The sequence below is a fragment of the Cydia splendana genome, chromosome 6 (assembly GCF_910591565.1).
Source record: "Cydia splendana chromosome 6, ilCydSple1.2, whole genome shotgun sequence".
Lineage (NCBI taxonomy): Eukaryota > Metazoa > Arthropoda > Insecta > Lepidoptera > Tortricidae > Cydia > Cydia splendana.
Window position 1 is genome coordinate 10,551,032 of NC_085965.1, and position 13,863 is coordinate 10,564,894.

The following is a 13,863-nucleotide window of genomic DNA, read 5'->3' on the forward strand; positions in this document are numbered from 1 at the left end:
GAGCACATTAAAATTGCACCGTACGCTGTCATAAAAAATAATTGAAATGTCAATAGATTTTTGAGTCTGATCCGATTTGCCCTGTTTACTATATTTGGATTTGTTGGGATAATCTTTTAGGTACGATCTGGGAAAGGGTTAACAAACTCTTGCCAAACTCCCCGAGTCCACCTTTTTAAAGACTATTCGTGCAGTGGCAGTTATCTACTGGCACGACGGTATTTTTTATGGCTTCGACGTGTTTTCTCGTATTTTAGGACTGAATACGAGTTCTACTTAACTCGAATAATTTAGGTAGGTAGGTACCTACGTATGAAAACATATAGGTATGTGTCCAGTCTAGCTAGGTCAATCACGCTTATGTCAGACACATCACGCGCCTATCAGGTGCGAGTTCTACGACCCTGCCATAGGTACCTACCTTGCTCGTCAGGGATCAGGGATGAATGAATGCTTAATTCTTTATTATACAACGAGCAAAATTTATGTTATATTCATTTTCTAACGACAATTGGTCAACCATATACAGGGTCATTTTTGGACTGTTAGCCATATTGTGCGAGGTGATTAGGTAGGTCATACTGAACCACTTTTTCTATGGGACCAACCCCAAAACCCAAAAAAAATGTTGGCCTTCCCATAGAAAACGTCGACATCCACTCCACCAAAATGTATGAAACGGTCAAAACAATTTTTGTGATTTCGGATTTGGTCCCATAGAAAAAGTTGTTCAGTATGGCCTACCTAATCACCTCGCACAATATGGCTAAAGGTCCAAAAATGACCCTGTATTGTCTAATGTCTTGCATAAACGTGATGTTGCAAATGTAAACATTTCTCAGTGATCTTTCACAATCATTAGTATAGCTGCATAGGTGCTTACTATTTTGTTTGTGGCTGCACATTAATGTGTAAAAAGAACTTTTTAAATGTAGTATGACGATAATCTAGCTAGAGTAAGTTGCATGAAATGCGAAAATAAATAAATTTTATCCACCTACTCACCATTTTTTATTTATCAACTTGTGCAATTTTAAACATACAAGAAACAAATTTGCCAGTGAAATTTTATACCTACAGTGTAGGAAATAGAGTTGACTTTGGTTTGGGCGAAAATTGAACGAAACGAAACAAATGCAGCTCTGATTTAAACTTCATCGAACTAAATAACGTACTATAGGTAGGACCATGAGCCTTACGAGGATAAAGGTAAGTTATGCCAAAACACCCATGAAACTGCACATAATCAGGGGTGCGAAACTCCTGACTTCGGCCAAACTCGGCTCAGCATTGCTCCGAGCAATTATTAGGGTTGACACAACTTGACGTCCCTTTGCGTGCACGACCACAGATAAGATATGGCTTGAATTTTGACAACCCTAAATAGCCGAAAGGGATAGCGCCATATATTAGAAAGGGACAGCATGATTCGACCCTGAACCGCTGTCAAACTTCGGTTCTGTAGGAAGTTTCCTTTCTGTACGGCAGTACTATTATTTATTCTGTGACATAATGTCAAACATATGCATATCAACTGACGATTCGTAAACCTTATTGCAACGATATAAGGTCTAGCGTTGGTCAATTAACGCAATCACTGCCGACGTTTTCGTAGCGCTACACGCGACGCGTAGCCTAGCGTTTTCCCGCTTTGTAGAGAAAAGCAACTAAGAAAAGACAACGAGTTAAGTTTGCAGCAGTAGATAAGCGGTCGTAGTCGAAAATTGACTGAACACAACCTAGTGTCGATAATTTGCAGAGCACATAACTGTGTATTTCTGAGACCATATACCTACGTAAAGGGGCCCTCAGATTACCAGTTCGCCGGACGATATCAGCCTATCCGTTTTTTTTTTCTTATTAGGGGACATCTTACACAGATCAACCTAGCCCCAAACTAAGCAAAGCTTGTACTATGGGTGCTAGGCGACGATATACATACTTATATACATAGAAAACACTCATGACTCAGGAACAAATATTAGTGTTCATCACACAAATAAATGCCCTTACTGGGATTCGAACCCAGGACCATCGGCTTCGCAGACAGGGTCACTATCCACTAGGCCAGACCGGTCGTCTAAGTTGTTCAGAACTGTCACCTTTTATCGTCCGGCGAACTGGTAATCTGTCGGCCCCTTTACAGATGTCTGCGACAAAATGTAAATTTTTCTTAACTGTCCACCTAATAGTTATTAACCTTTTGAACACCAAACGGCGCATCCATTTGCCGTGCCACTGACGCCACGGGGGTAAAATTTAGTTTTGTGAATAAATAATGCAAACCTAAGTGGGGTGTTTTTCAGTAGATTTTCATCAAAAAACCGGGCAAGTGCGAGTCGGACTCGCGCACGAAAGGTTCCGTACCATAATGAAAAAAAAAACGGGAAAAAATGCAAAAAAAAAAACGGTCACCCCTCCAAGTACTGACCACGCCCGACGTTGCTTAACTTTGGTCAAAAATCACGTTTGTTGTATGGGAGCCCCATTTAAATCTTTATTTTATTCTGTTTTTAGTATTTGTTGTTATAGCGGCAACAGAAATACATCTTCTGTGAAAATTTCAACTGTCTAGCTATCACGGTTCGTGAGATACAGCCTGGTGACAGACAGACGGACGGACGGACGGACAGCGAAGTCTTAGTAATAGGGTCCCGTTTTACCTTTTGGGTACGGAACCCTAAAAACGATCGACGTCAAATGCCGCCTTTGGCGTCGTTGTCACGATTTTGCGTTGACGTCAATTGCTTTCTGTGGCGTTCAAAAGGTTAACACTTTTGAGTGCCAAGCGCCTCATTTACAATACAAAATGAACACACAAATCGTGTTTTTGGCAGTGAATGTGTGAAGTGGCGATTTTATATCATGCCCAATAATTAGAACTGACCGTACGATTCAGTTCTCACCATAATGATGTAATAAACTAAATCAAAACTCAATTTAATGGGTAAAAATTTATTAAATCAACGAGTGCAAAGCAGAAATCTTTGTACAAATTGCTACCTACTCCCGATCCGATTTTAACACAAACATGTGAGCTGATACATAAAACCTTTTACACTTACTTATTGGTAAACCTATTACAAATAAAAGTTTTGTATGAAATACTAACAAAACATTAAACAAAAATAGTGCGTGTCCTTATTGCTTTATTTAATTTTTGCTATATTTTCTATTTTAAAACAAAACAACTAACCTAAACATTAATAACACTAAAGTTCCTATTCTTTAAACAGTCGCGCAAGAACCGGCTTCGAATTATTTTACTTCAAATTAAATTAACCATTTAAACACCGTAGTCTGATATATAAGACGTAACATATCGAGCTCATTTCGTCGCAGTCTGATAAACTATATACACCTCTGTAACTTCGTACCGGCGGCGACACGAGCACGCTCGATGCAAAAATTTAAGCGGTTAAAGGGTTAAGAAAGATGGAAATAGTTAGATATGACGAAACTGAACCTGCTAAAACCTAAATCAGAATTTTTTTCGTAATAGATGGCAATACTGAAGGTTCAAGAGGCTACCCACGGATAATTTTAGACCCGGAGTGTTACATTTAGCTATTGATCCTTATCACCGAGCAAGACAGGTTAGACAGGTGATCTGAGGAGACTAGAGAACACTATCCGAAAGAGAGTACTAAACCAGAGGACTGTCACACACAAGTCAGTTATATTGGCATATATTATTGTTGTTCGTCACGTCATTATTGTCAAATTCCGTTAATTCCGTAATCAAAACGAGATGCAATCCTTTAGTTTGACTTTTCTTTCGGTCACACCTTTTAGCCGTAGTATTCACTCCGGGATAAATATACCTAACGTGGGGCTACCTCGTACATAAAAAATCAAGTTTCGATTCACCGGCTACAACGTTAATTTTGCCAAAAACCCTAATTTGTTAATTGGAAAAAATAAATAACTAAGTTTTGCCGCGTAGTTATACGTGAAAACTGTTAATTATTTCATTCTAATCACCATGACAGCACTTGAGACAGCTACTTATATTCGTCTCAGACAAATGAATGAATTTTACGCCTGTAAACCATATTTTTCTTTGAACTCGGCTGGACACGCTACCGCGTGTCTAGATAAACGCCGAAAAAGGCGAAAAATTGAATAATTTCTTTAAAAATCATTTACAATAATTTTCGTCATTCAACCCACTATATATTAAATCTACTCTACTTTTTTCTTCCCAATGTGATTTTGACGCATTCTTTACATTCATCATTATTCAACAAAAGTATTGAAGCAACTAAAACAAGCTTGAATAATCATAGACAGCTGAGCAACCAGGCTAATGCAACTAAATAAGATCAAGTCATCTTGCTAGCTGCGCTCATCTAATGTTTTGTTTTGTCTGTGATTTCTATGATACTCCAGTTGCCCCTAGTATAAATATGTTGTACCAAAAAAAAGGTACCACATTTTCGCTTGCCATAAGGACGCCCTGACAGGTTATTCGTATAGAAATACAAGCAAATTTCGTTCTTATGATACCTTTCCTTGAAAACGTCACAAATAATCACTAGTATTCTTTTAATTCGTAGGTCAAAATCAAACAGGTTAACCCTCAGGTTACAGATTCGTATGGCGCGTCAATAATATTGTCCCGTATTGAATATCCTAGGAGCGTGGTGCTAGTCCCGCCGGTGGTCGCGCGACGACGACAGATGCGAGCGGCTGCGGCGCGAGTCGCGCTCGCGGTTGCGGTCGCGGTCGCGGTCGCGCGACCGCTCCTGGGAACCTTCCCGCTTGCTTTTGCTGCGTGATCGACTCCTCCTGTTGATAAAGTCTCACTTAGTAGTCTCAGTAGTAATACGAGAATTTACGATACTTTCGTTAATGTAAAACATTGTGACTTGACAGTTAGGAGTTTCTAGGTCCCAGAACGTTTTTATTGAAAACAAAATCATAGTACTCTTTTATTTTTATGCAGGTAGGGAAAATCAAGAAAATGTACGCGTTCGTTTTATTTATAAGGTATTCCGCGACGCTCTGCCCTCTCGCAATGCCACTGAAACCCAGCCACAGCTTAGGGCTTGTGCACAAATCACGCGGGGGTGAGAGGAGGGGGTGGGGGTCACGAAAAAATCACGACAGACCACATTGGGGGAGGGGGGTATAAGGAGACCTCACGTGTATTTTTTTACAGTGAACGAAACTAAGAAAAAATACCTACCACATGAGTAGATACTTTGTCTCGGTTTCGTTAAACATAAATCTCCACTCCAAACTGGTCTGGCGTGGCCTTGACCGGTCAAAGAAAAAATTCAAAAAAATACACGTGAGGTTATGTGGGCGAGGGGGGGTAGCCAAAAACCTCACCAAATATCTGGCCAAAAAGTAGCCGAAAACACCTCGCGGATTTGTGGACAACCCTTTAGTATGTCTACTATATCCAGTATTGATGAAACGCAACTTCGAAAACAGGTCGATTAGGTTTGTTCAAACTTTCGCTTCTGTTACATCGACTGCGATACGTTGTCGCACTCTAAATTATCGTTCTATTGCTCTCTGTAGTGCTGATAAATCGCAAAGATCTGTAGAGCCCTTTACCGTTGCAATATATGATCCTGCTTTTCAACGCGGTAGCAGCCTTTATGGGCACAATCACGAAATGATAGTGTCGACTTACTTGCGCTCTCGGTCTCGCTCGCCCCGCTCTCGGTCTCGCTCGCCCCGCTCTCGGTCTCGCTCGCCCCGCTCTCGGTCTCGCTCGCCCCGCTCTCGGTCCCGCTCGCCCCGCTCCCGGTCGCGCTTGTCGTCCTTGCGGTCGTCGCGGCGCTCTCGCGCAGTCTCGCGGTGGCGGCGCGCGCGGCGGTCGAGCTCGCGGCCGCCGACGTAGTGGCGCCGCCCGCCGCCCCCGCCGCGCTCGCGCTCCGACGCGCCGCGCTCTTCCCGCCGCGTATCTACGTTTTTCTTAAGAAAACAAAACATATTACACGATGTTTTACTCAAATTCACAAAATATTGGACATCCGCCGGAAAATGTAAAATGTAGTCGTACTATTAAATTGGCGAATCATTTTCGGCGCCTATGATTTCAGTTAGTTTTTATAACGTGTGCGTTGGAGGCAGTTTGCAGGCCAAGGAGGAGGTCCTTGTGGCTTAATAGAGAATGTTAAACTTCACTTTGACACTTCGCGCCAATAGATAGGGAACTTCTGTGCTACCCGCTGCGTTTCATTTTATTTTATCGATCCCTATTTTGTCCTATTGATAGAAAAAAAACACTTAAAAACACATATGTAATTATGTAGGGTACGAATGACTGACATGCCGTCTTTTTACTTACCTTCAAGTCAGCCAGCTTTTCACGAATAGTGATAAATCCGAGATGCAATTTTCCTCCAAAATGATCGGCGAGCCGCCTGTCGTTGTCGTGTATGCCAAGGTAGGCGGAGCACACCTCGCAGACGCGCAACTTCTGTTGCTGGTAGGACGACGCGGGCATTGAGTTGCGGTATTCCTGTTCCGCAACTGCTTTCTTTTTACGCAATTCGTCTATCTGTAATTTCACGAAATTATTTGTATAGATAGTCCCACTACTTCTAATGATTCTTCTTTTCCAGGCCGCATTAACATATATAATACATGGTATACCGAAAAATCTAAATATATTCCAAATACTTAATCAGTTTTGATGATACATTTGAATAATGACTTAAGTCCAATCAAATTTGAAAATTCAATCAGAATGCATTAAGGTTGAAATTCTGTTGACACATAATTGGCCAATAAATTTTACTATAGAAAAGGGTTAGGTTAGACCAAATGTAAGAGTATTATTTTTATAAATTACGGTTACCAGCGTTTCAATGTCAGACAGAGAAATCACGTCATAGTAATTACGATAAGTGACTACGAATTAATGAGGTCAGTCTCACCTTCTCATTTACGCGCACATCATAAATTATCACATGCAAAAATAATTGTACACAGATAATGAAACGATTTCTCTCAAAATTTAACTCTGTTAATTTTAAAGTGTTATTATTTTGATTAGTTTAAAAACCATACTAATATTTACGATAACAGCACAGTAAGCCACACCTCTCCCATCAGTTTGACGCTCTCTTCCACCATACCCTCCTCTCCAAGCGCCTCGGCCCTCGCCAGTTTCTGGCCGATCTGCTCCGCGAGCTCATGGACAGAGTTAGCTTTCTCGGTCACTTCTGCGGACAGCTCCTCTTGGGTTTCGGCCAGGCGCTGCTTGGCGGCGTTAGTCCGACGGTCACAGTCCGCTATGAATGCCTCTAAGTGCTCCGTTGCCTTTGTGAGTACACAAAACCGATTAGAAAATCATGGAAAAATATCTTTGAGTAGATATCAGATTATGTCATATATAAAAGTCAATGTAGGTACGTATTTTTCTATTTGTACTCACATAATTGTACCGCGATCTTATAACTTGCGAGTGTAGAATGTGGTATAATTGACTATATTCTTCTAAAAGTATATGGAAAAGATTTTGACACAACCATGTTATCTCAGAAATGATGATTAAAATATAAGACTAAGTTTATTTTTTGTAAATTAAGCTAGTACTTACGTCAATGTCGTAGAAATAATCTTTGGTCTTTGACGCTAACTCATAATCCGCCCGCAGCGCCAGATCATGTATTTTTGGACACTCACCTAGATCCATTCGCTGCAAACGAAACAAGTCAAGCCACGTAAATTAATTAATTCAATAATATGATCATCCCGGTTATAGAGGGCACATTGAATATTTCAAATAATTACCTATAATCACATACAATAATAATCAATATAGAGATCTAAAGTTTAGCCCCCTTATTCATAAAACTTTACGAACCTGAATTAGTCAAATTATGTTTTGTCCCTTTCTTACAAATATATAAGTCAAAATGACAGATAAAGACAAACGACTCACAGCTGATTCAGGCTTGTAATGCGTTCATGAATAACGTCATAGATCCTGTACTCAAATGTTTACAAAAACAATATATTTCACTACACTGGTTGACACCTACAGTGTCCTACAGTTGTAAATAGTATATTACGATACAAGTGCGAAAAGTAGGAAATATTTTTACGGTACATATGGTGCTACTTTACCGCCCTAGGGCGGGATTAAGGACAATACGTGCCTATGTCAAATATTTAAAGGTCCATATGTACTGTAAAACGTTGTACAATACACTTGCGAAAAGGTAATTCGCAACTCGTGTCGATTTACCTTTGCGATGCGAATTACCGTAAAAATTAATTAATGTAAAAATATTTTTCTGTAAAGTGTCAAACAATGTAGTCATATAAGTGGCCATATATTTAGGTACATCTTTTTTCAAAAGCGACTAATTCTATGGCAGTATTTATCAAAAAGACAAATACCGAAACTTCGCAAAGTGCGAGGAAGCTAAATGAATGTGATGCACACCCTCCCGATGGCTCAGCCCCAGAATCAATGGAATTGTTAAGTATTTATTAAGATCAAGTTGTAAAGTCAGATATAATTTTAATGAATTGGAAAAAGATGCCCACTACAATTACATATTCACCGAGAAAAAAGTAAGATAGAACAAGTAGTATACTGTCAATCTCTTTTGAGCTTGATAGTTCTTAAGAGTTTGATGCAGCATTAAATGTTGAGAATTAATTAGTATTTATTTTGATTCTTTTTTTCATCAAAGTTGTAGGACTTATTCTCAGTGAATAAATATTTTATGGTCAAAATCATAAACAACATATCAAGATTGTCACTGGATATAAAAAAGAAAAATACAAACACCCACTGCCAGTAAGAGGGATTCTATCAAATCATTATTTTATTATAAACCATAGACAAAATAGTATCAATATGCACTTAAGAAAAAAAATACAAAATATATGAGCCAAGATTTTTAAAGCTAAAGTAGGTTGCATATGATGCAATTAACAATTACTCCAGTCAGACTATGGCACCCAACAGCACCATGTACTTTAGCTACAGTCTGTCAGTAGCAATGTACAGCAAAGTGAAGTAAGGCAACACTCAATGAGCAGTATTGCGCTAAGAAAAGCAGCACTGTACATCAAACAAAAACATGTAATTATCATAACCTCAAATTTTACAAATATTTACGATCAATGAGCGTGATTGTACATTGTAGGCACCTTGACTTTGCTTCAGTTGATGCACAATCTTATTTAATATATTGGTATTTGATGGTGACAACAGAAATTTCTCTTGAAATAGCATCGATTCAGAATGTAAACAAACAAGATGATGGCTGTAATTCACGATCCACATCACGTTTCACAGATCAAAACAAATGACACGCGATTTTGGAATTATTCGAAAACAGTGTTGCAAACCCGCGATATTTCAAATTTGCCGCTTTTGCTACTGACAAGATTTGCTTGACCAAGTAAGTATATATTGTCTGTTTTATGTTTGATACAAAAACTACTGGCAGTGAATGTCAAATTTTACATCACATAGAAAACCCCTCCAGCACATTTTATAAACCAGTTGGTAAGTTATTGTTGGAATAAAATACATACAATCCACACCATCAGCTCGCGCCTGGCACACCCGACGGAAAATTACAAATAATATGTACTTACAAATCATAGTGGATACACCCAGCCATTACAACTTAGATCCTAATTTGATGACAAAACTGACTGAATATATAAATATAATATGTTAACACTGGTAATATCAAGATATATTATATTAGGTTCATTACAATGTTATTGTAAAAGTTTAATAACCATAGGAAAATTTACATAAAATAGAACAATGTAGGAAAATGATGTGATTAATATAATTGTTTTATTGTAGGGTAACCTAGCTGTCTATTTTACATTGAAATATTTTAATTACAATTTTTGTAGTTTTTTCATGCAATCATGTTTTCTTTTTCTAGCCATGTATATAGCTCAGTACGTACCCAATGTAGTTAGAATATCACCAAATTGCTCTCACCCGGCTTTACAATTTGTTCCTAAAATTTACATGTACTCACCAAAGCAGCATATGAACCGTTGATTTTTAATCAATTTTATGTAAAGCCCAGGAAACTTATTAAAATAAACCTGCTTAGCAGTAAGTGTACAATCAGCTAACTATAAATGTTTATACGTACATCTTGGTACTTACAGAACAGCCTAACTCATACAATCTATCCCTCATCTGTTAAGTATTGTGATGAGCAATAAAGACTAGTGTTGGGCATTTTCTGAAAAGCATATTTCACCACAGTTAATGCCACTCCAATAGATGTTTCCAGAGGTACTACAGAATCATGGCAACAGACGAAATAGGAAGGGATGAAACTTGGCAGTATACACATTGGGATGATTAAAACAAATACTACATAATAGTGAATAATACAAGCTGGCCAGTCAACGAAGTTGATAAAAAAGCAGCTACAATATATACTCATCCCTTTCTTTGGACTGATAATGGTAAGGAATGCATCCAGATAAGTCTCATAGCTGTTTTCTAGTGACTAAGTTGGTTGACTCAACTATAATAACACCACAAAATTGTGTCTACATCGCATAAATAATCCCATTGCATATTAAAATAGAACACTTCAATCCCATACAGCTATTACATCCTGAATTCCTGAATTATCTTTAGCTTGGGAAACAAAATAATAAAACATGTAATAATTAAATTAATTAACATAATCTTGTGACAATATCAGAGATTCAGTATGTGCAGCTTTCCCTTGGAACACAAATAAAGCATATTATAAAACTTACCGTTGAAGATAGAATTTCATGTGGGCAACATTGTAGTAAAAATGATTTGCACACAGAGTCATCAAAAAACTTGACCCCATGCCTGTCAGCTTCACCTGGAAGTAATGAAAGTTCAATGGATTTAACATAGTCAATTGCAAATAACTAGAGATACATATATATAATTATATCAGCGGTCTGCAAACTATGGCTGAAGCCTGCTGATCTGGCCCTCAAAGACGAAGCAGAGGCTTGAGCATGGTGAATAAATAAACAACTTACTGTTCCATCGTATACAGTACGACAAACCATCCTAATGCAAAATGCTCAACGCGGCTTCACCATTCCCCGAGGCCGGCTGGATGTGGCCGACATACTACCAACTCCCGAATATTCAACATATAAATTAAATTATTGTGCTAGTCAGACTAAGTATAACTATTACTTACGGACTGAAAAACAATTAAAACTAATATAATTACCATTGCGAGCTGTGCCCATCAATTGATCCAACATCGCCCTCATTTGCTCGTGTGCAGACATTCTGAATGCTTGTCGCGGTATGAGCTATTCAAAAGTGTGAACTAGACTATAAAGTCTAGTGAGTTACGAGGCACTCCTCTTAAAGATATCGTCAGGCTTTTCACGCTTATAACTAAATAAAATTATTTTAAAAACATTCCTCGCAATACAGCCAAATTAATATTGAATAGTTAAACAAGATGGCGAAACGCGACGTCACATCAACACAGATAACACAAAAATAGGGATGTAGCCCAGCAACAGAACTTGGCAGTGTCAAGTTTACAGCTTGGCAAAAAAGAGTAGAATTAAAAAGTGGCAACACTGTAGTGTCGTCCCGCTTTCATTAAATTGGTTTGAAAGGGACGACAGTACAGTGCTGCCACTTTTTAATTTCTACTCTTTTTTGCCAAGCTTTAAAATGCCGCAATGTATCAAATATTTAATGCGATATCGGTGAAGTTTGTAGATCCCGTAGCGGTCAATAACGTTATTTAGAATACGTTCTCGCCAAGCTATGTAGACAAGCGTGTAGATACATTGCGGCATTTTAAATCGATGAATCAAATTAATAATGCAAAATACCAAAGAATATAATACTCACTAGGAGAAGAACGGTAACTCCATACAAAAAAATGTCCCCAACCGTTTATACGTTTATACTAGTGGCGCCGTCTTTGTGTACCAATGGAACTAAAGTTGACAACCGGTTTAGCCTGGCGGGTATTGGTAGGTAGTAATTCTGTTGATAAACATATTTGTTATCTTCATATCACGAAATATATGCAAGATGCAAATATTACCCCTTGTTTGTGGTATTATCAATTGATTTAAATAAAAGGCATGTTTATGTTTATAACATTATATATATTATTTATTAAAAAATGTTTTACATATAAAAATATACACTGAAAACTGGCAACTGGCAACTTAATAAAAAAATAGACATTAATAAAGCGCATTCACAAAGTTTTCAGTACCTTTTATACAAATAACATTAGGCATGCCTACCTATTACACTTTACACACAGATACACTACACTTTACATACGGCATTTTACACAGATTTCCAACTTGTATTCATACATTTCTTCACGGTTAATTAATATGCTTTCCAGATGCGTTATGACTCGGTTCCTTCTGAACCCACTAAAGTTGTAAATTTCACTCTGGCTGCTTCAACAGCCGTTGCCCCGCATTTAGCACATTTTCTATGTGCATTGCTGTAATCCATGTAGGTACAGACTTACAGTCTTAAGTGGTACGTAGCGGTACACGTTGTATGTATTATTTAAAGAGTTATTAAACAACTGTACCGATATTCGAAACCTAAGAATAATATTGAGAATGGCAACATTGTGTTGTCGGTCGTATTGTCCTTTTCTAGCATATACGTCCCTCTCTCTCTCTCACATTCCCACCACAGAGCAGTTGGTTTTGACAGGTGTTTGACAGTTACCGCCAAAACAAATTTCCAAGTCATTGGCTTGCTGTTTTTCCATCTGGAAGGTCGTGAAGCTAAACTGCTGGTGAGTTTTTGAATTTGTACCCCAGTTTAGCTGACTATATTGAAAAACAGTTTCTAACGGCTTTTGCCGTTCGAAATAAATATTTAAATTTAGTTGTCCGTTAAACTATCTAGCAAATAAAAACGATCCGGAATAGTGATGTGCAAGTGTTTTCAAAGGCTGCCTGCGCGCACCGTGGCTATGCCAATGAAAATACTAAAACACATGTTAGAAAACATATCGAGCTGGTAAAGCGTGCACGTGTCACCATTATAATTTAATTTTATACCTACATTAAGTCTCTTCAGAGTCTTGTTAGTTTAAATCTTTGTGTGTGTGTGTGTGTATAATAACTAATAACGGTTGAAATTATAATACTTAAATGGTGATCTGTGGAGGCATACCCTTCAGTTTTCAAGTGATTTGTGTTTTCGAATACGAAAGGATCGGATAGTTAATACGTGTTACGTAGAACCTACGTATGAAGGTAGAAGCTTATAGACGTGTGTGTAGGTTTTATCTGTCCAAGTATCTATCAGCAATTTGTCTTTTTATCCCGTTCCGGGTTAATATAATATTTATTGCAAAATTTATTTTTTGGTAATAAACTTGCTGATAAATAATGTGTACCCGCTATAGGAGTCGACGAAGCCCCGCTTCGCGGGGCTTCTATTTCCGCTCTGAGGGACACAAGGTAACGAACAAACCTACATCGCAAACATTGCATTTATTTTTGTGGAAAGTGAGTACTTCGGCAGTACAATAAACTTAAATCTGACTAGACATAGAGAGAGATTAGCATGGCTCTGCGCAAGAATGACATGCGAAATCGTGAAGTATTTCACTCTTTATCTACCAACTTATATCTCTCCAACTAGATCTTTGATAAAAAAAAAAAAAAATGGTTAAAATGTAGGTAGGTACCTACTTAAATAAATAACTTAGCAGGTACTTACAGCCTAAAAAGGTTAAGGAAAGAACTATTGCATGTAGTTGCTATATGTGCTTGTGTTATTTTGGATTTGAATAATTTGATTATTAATTCTATACGTAACTACATACAAGATGGTCAATTCTTAAGCCTACCTACCTACCTACATAAATAGTACACTTGTAAACG

The 13,863-nt window shown here is 38.0% G+C and overlaps 1 protein-coding gene and 1 non-coding gene across 4 annotated transcripts; one reads left to right on the plus strand and one right to left on the minus strand.

Moving 5' to 3' along the window:
* Window positions 1-2,939: 2,939 nt before the first annotated feature.
* LOC134791405 (putative RNA-binding protein Luc7-like 2) lies at window positions 2,940-11,450 on the minus strand. 3 transcript variants are annotated; one of them, XM_063762424.1, is made up of 7 exons: window positions 11,196-11,450; window positions 10,735-10,829; window positions 7,565-7,663; window positions 7,066-7,284; window positions 6,308-6,520; window positions 5,648-5,931; window positions 2,940-4,791 (listed from the first exon to the last, which is right to left on the minus strand). In XM_063762424.1, exons 1-7 carry the CDS (start codon window positions 11,254-11,256, stop codon window positions 4,650-4,652), a joined length of 1,113 nt encoding a protein of 370 aa, XP_063618494.1. In that variant the 5' UTR covers window positions 11,257-11,450; the 3' UTR covers window positions 2,940-4,649. The 3 variants fall into 3 exon arrangements, with proteins under 3 accessions (XP_063618494.1, XP_063618495.1, XP_063618496.1); XM_063762425.1 differs by lacking the exon at window positions 11,196-11,450 and adding an exon at window positions 10,124-10,202; XM_063762426.1 differs by lacking the exon at window positions 11,196-11,450 and adding an exon at window positions 10,110-10,202 and having other exon boundaries at window positions 10,735-10,751.
* A 2,039-nt stretch (window positions 11,451-13,489) lies between these two features.
* On the plus strand, window positions 13,490-13,594 carry LOC134791925 (U6 spliceosomal RNA). Its single transcript, XR_010144371.1, has one exon. It is a non-coding gene; the product is annotated as a U6 spliceosomal RNA (small nuclear RNA).
* Window positions 13,595-13,863: the final 269 nt, after the last annotated feature.

What these genes read in the sequence shown, in the direction of transcription:
- LOC134791405 (XM_063762424.1), bottom strand. Translation starts at nt 11,256, where the DNA reads ATGTCTGCACACGAGCAAATGAGGGCGATGTTGGATCAATTGATGGGC. An exon ending in ATGAAATTCTATCTTCAACG is followed by an intron (nt 7,664 to 10,734) that starts GTAAGTTTTATA and finishes TTTCGTTTGCAG; the next exon opens with CGAATGGATCTAGGTGAGTG. An exon ending in GAGCGAGACCGAGAGCGCAA is followed by an intron (nt 4,792 to 5,647) that starts GTAAGTCGACAC and finishes CTTTATCAACAG; the next exon opens with GAGGAGTCGATCACGCAGCA.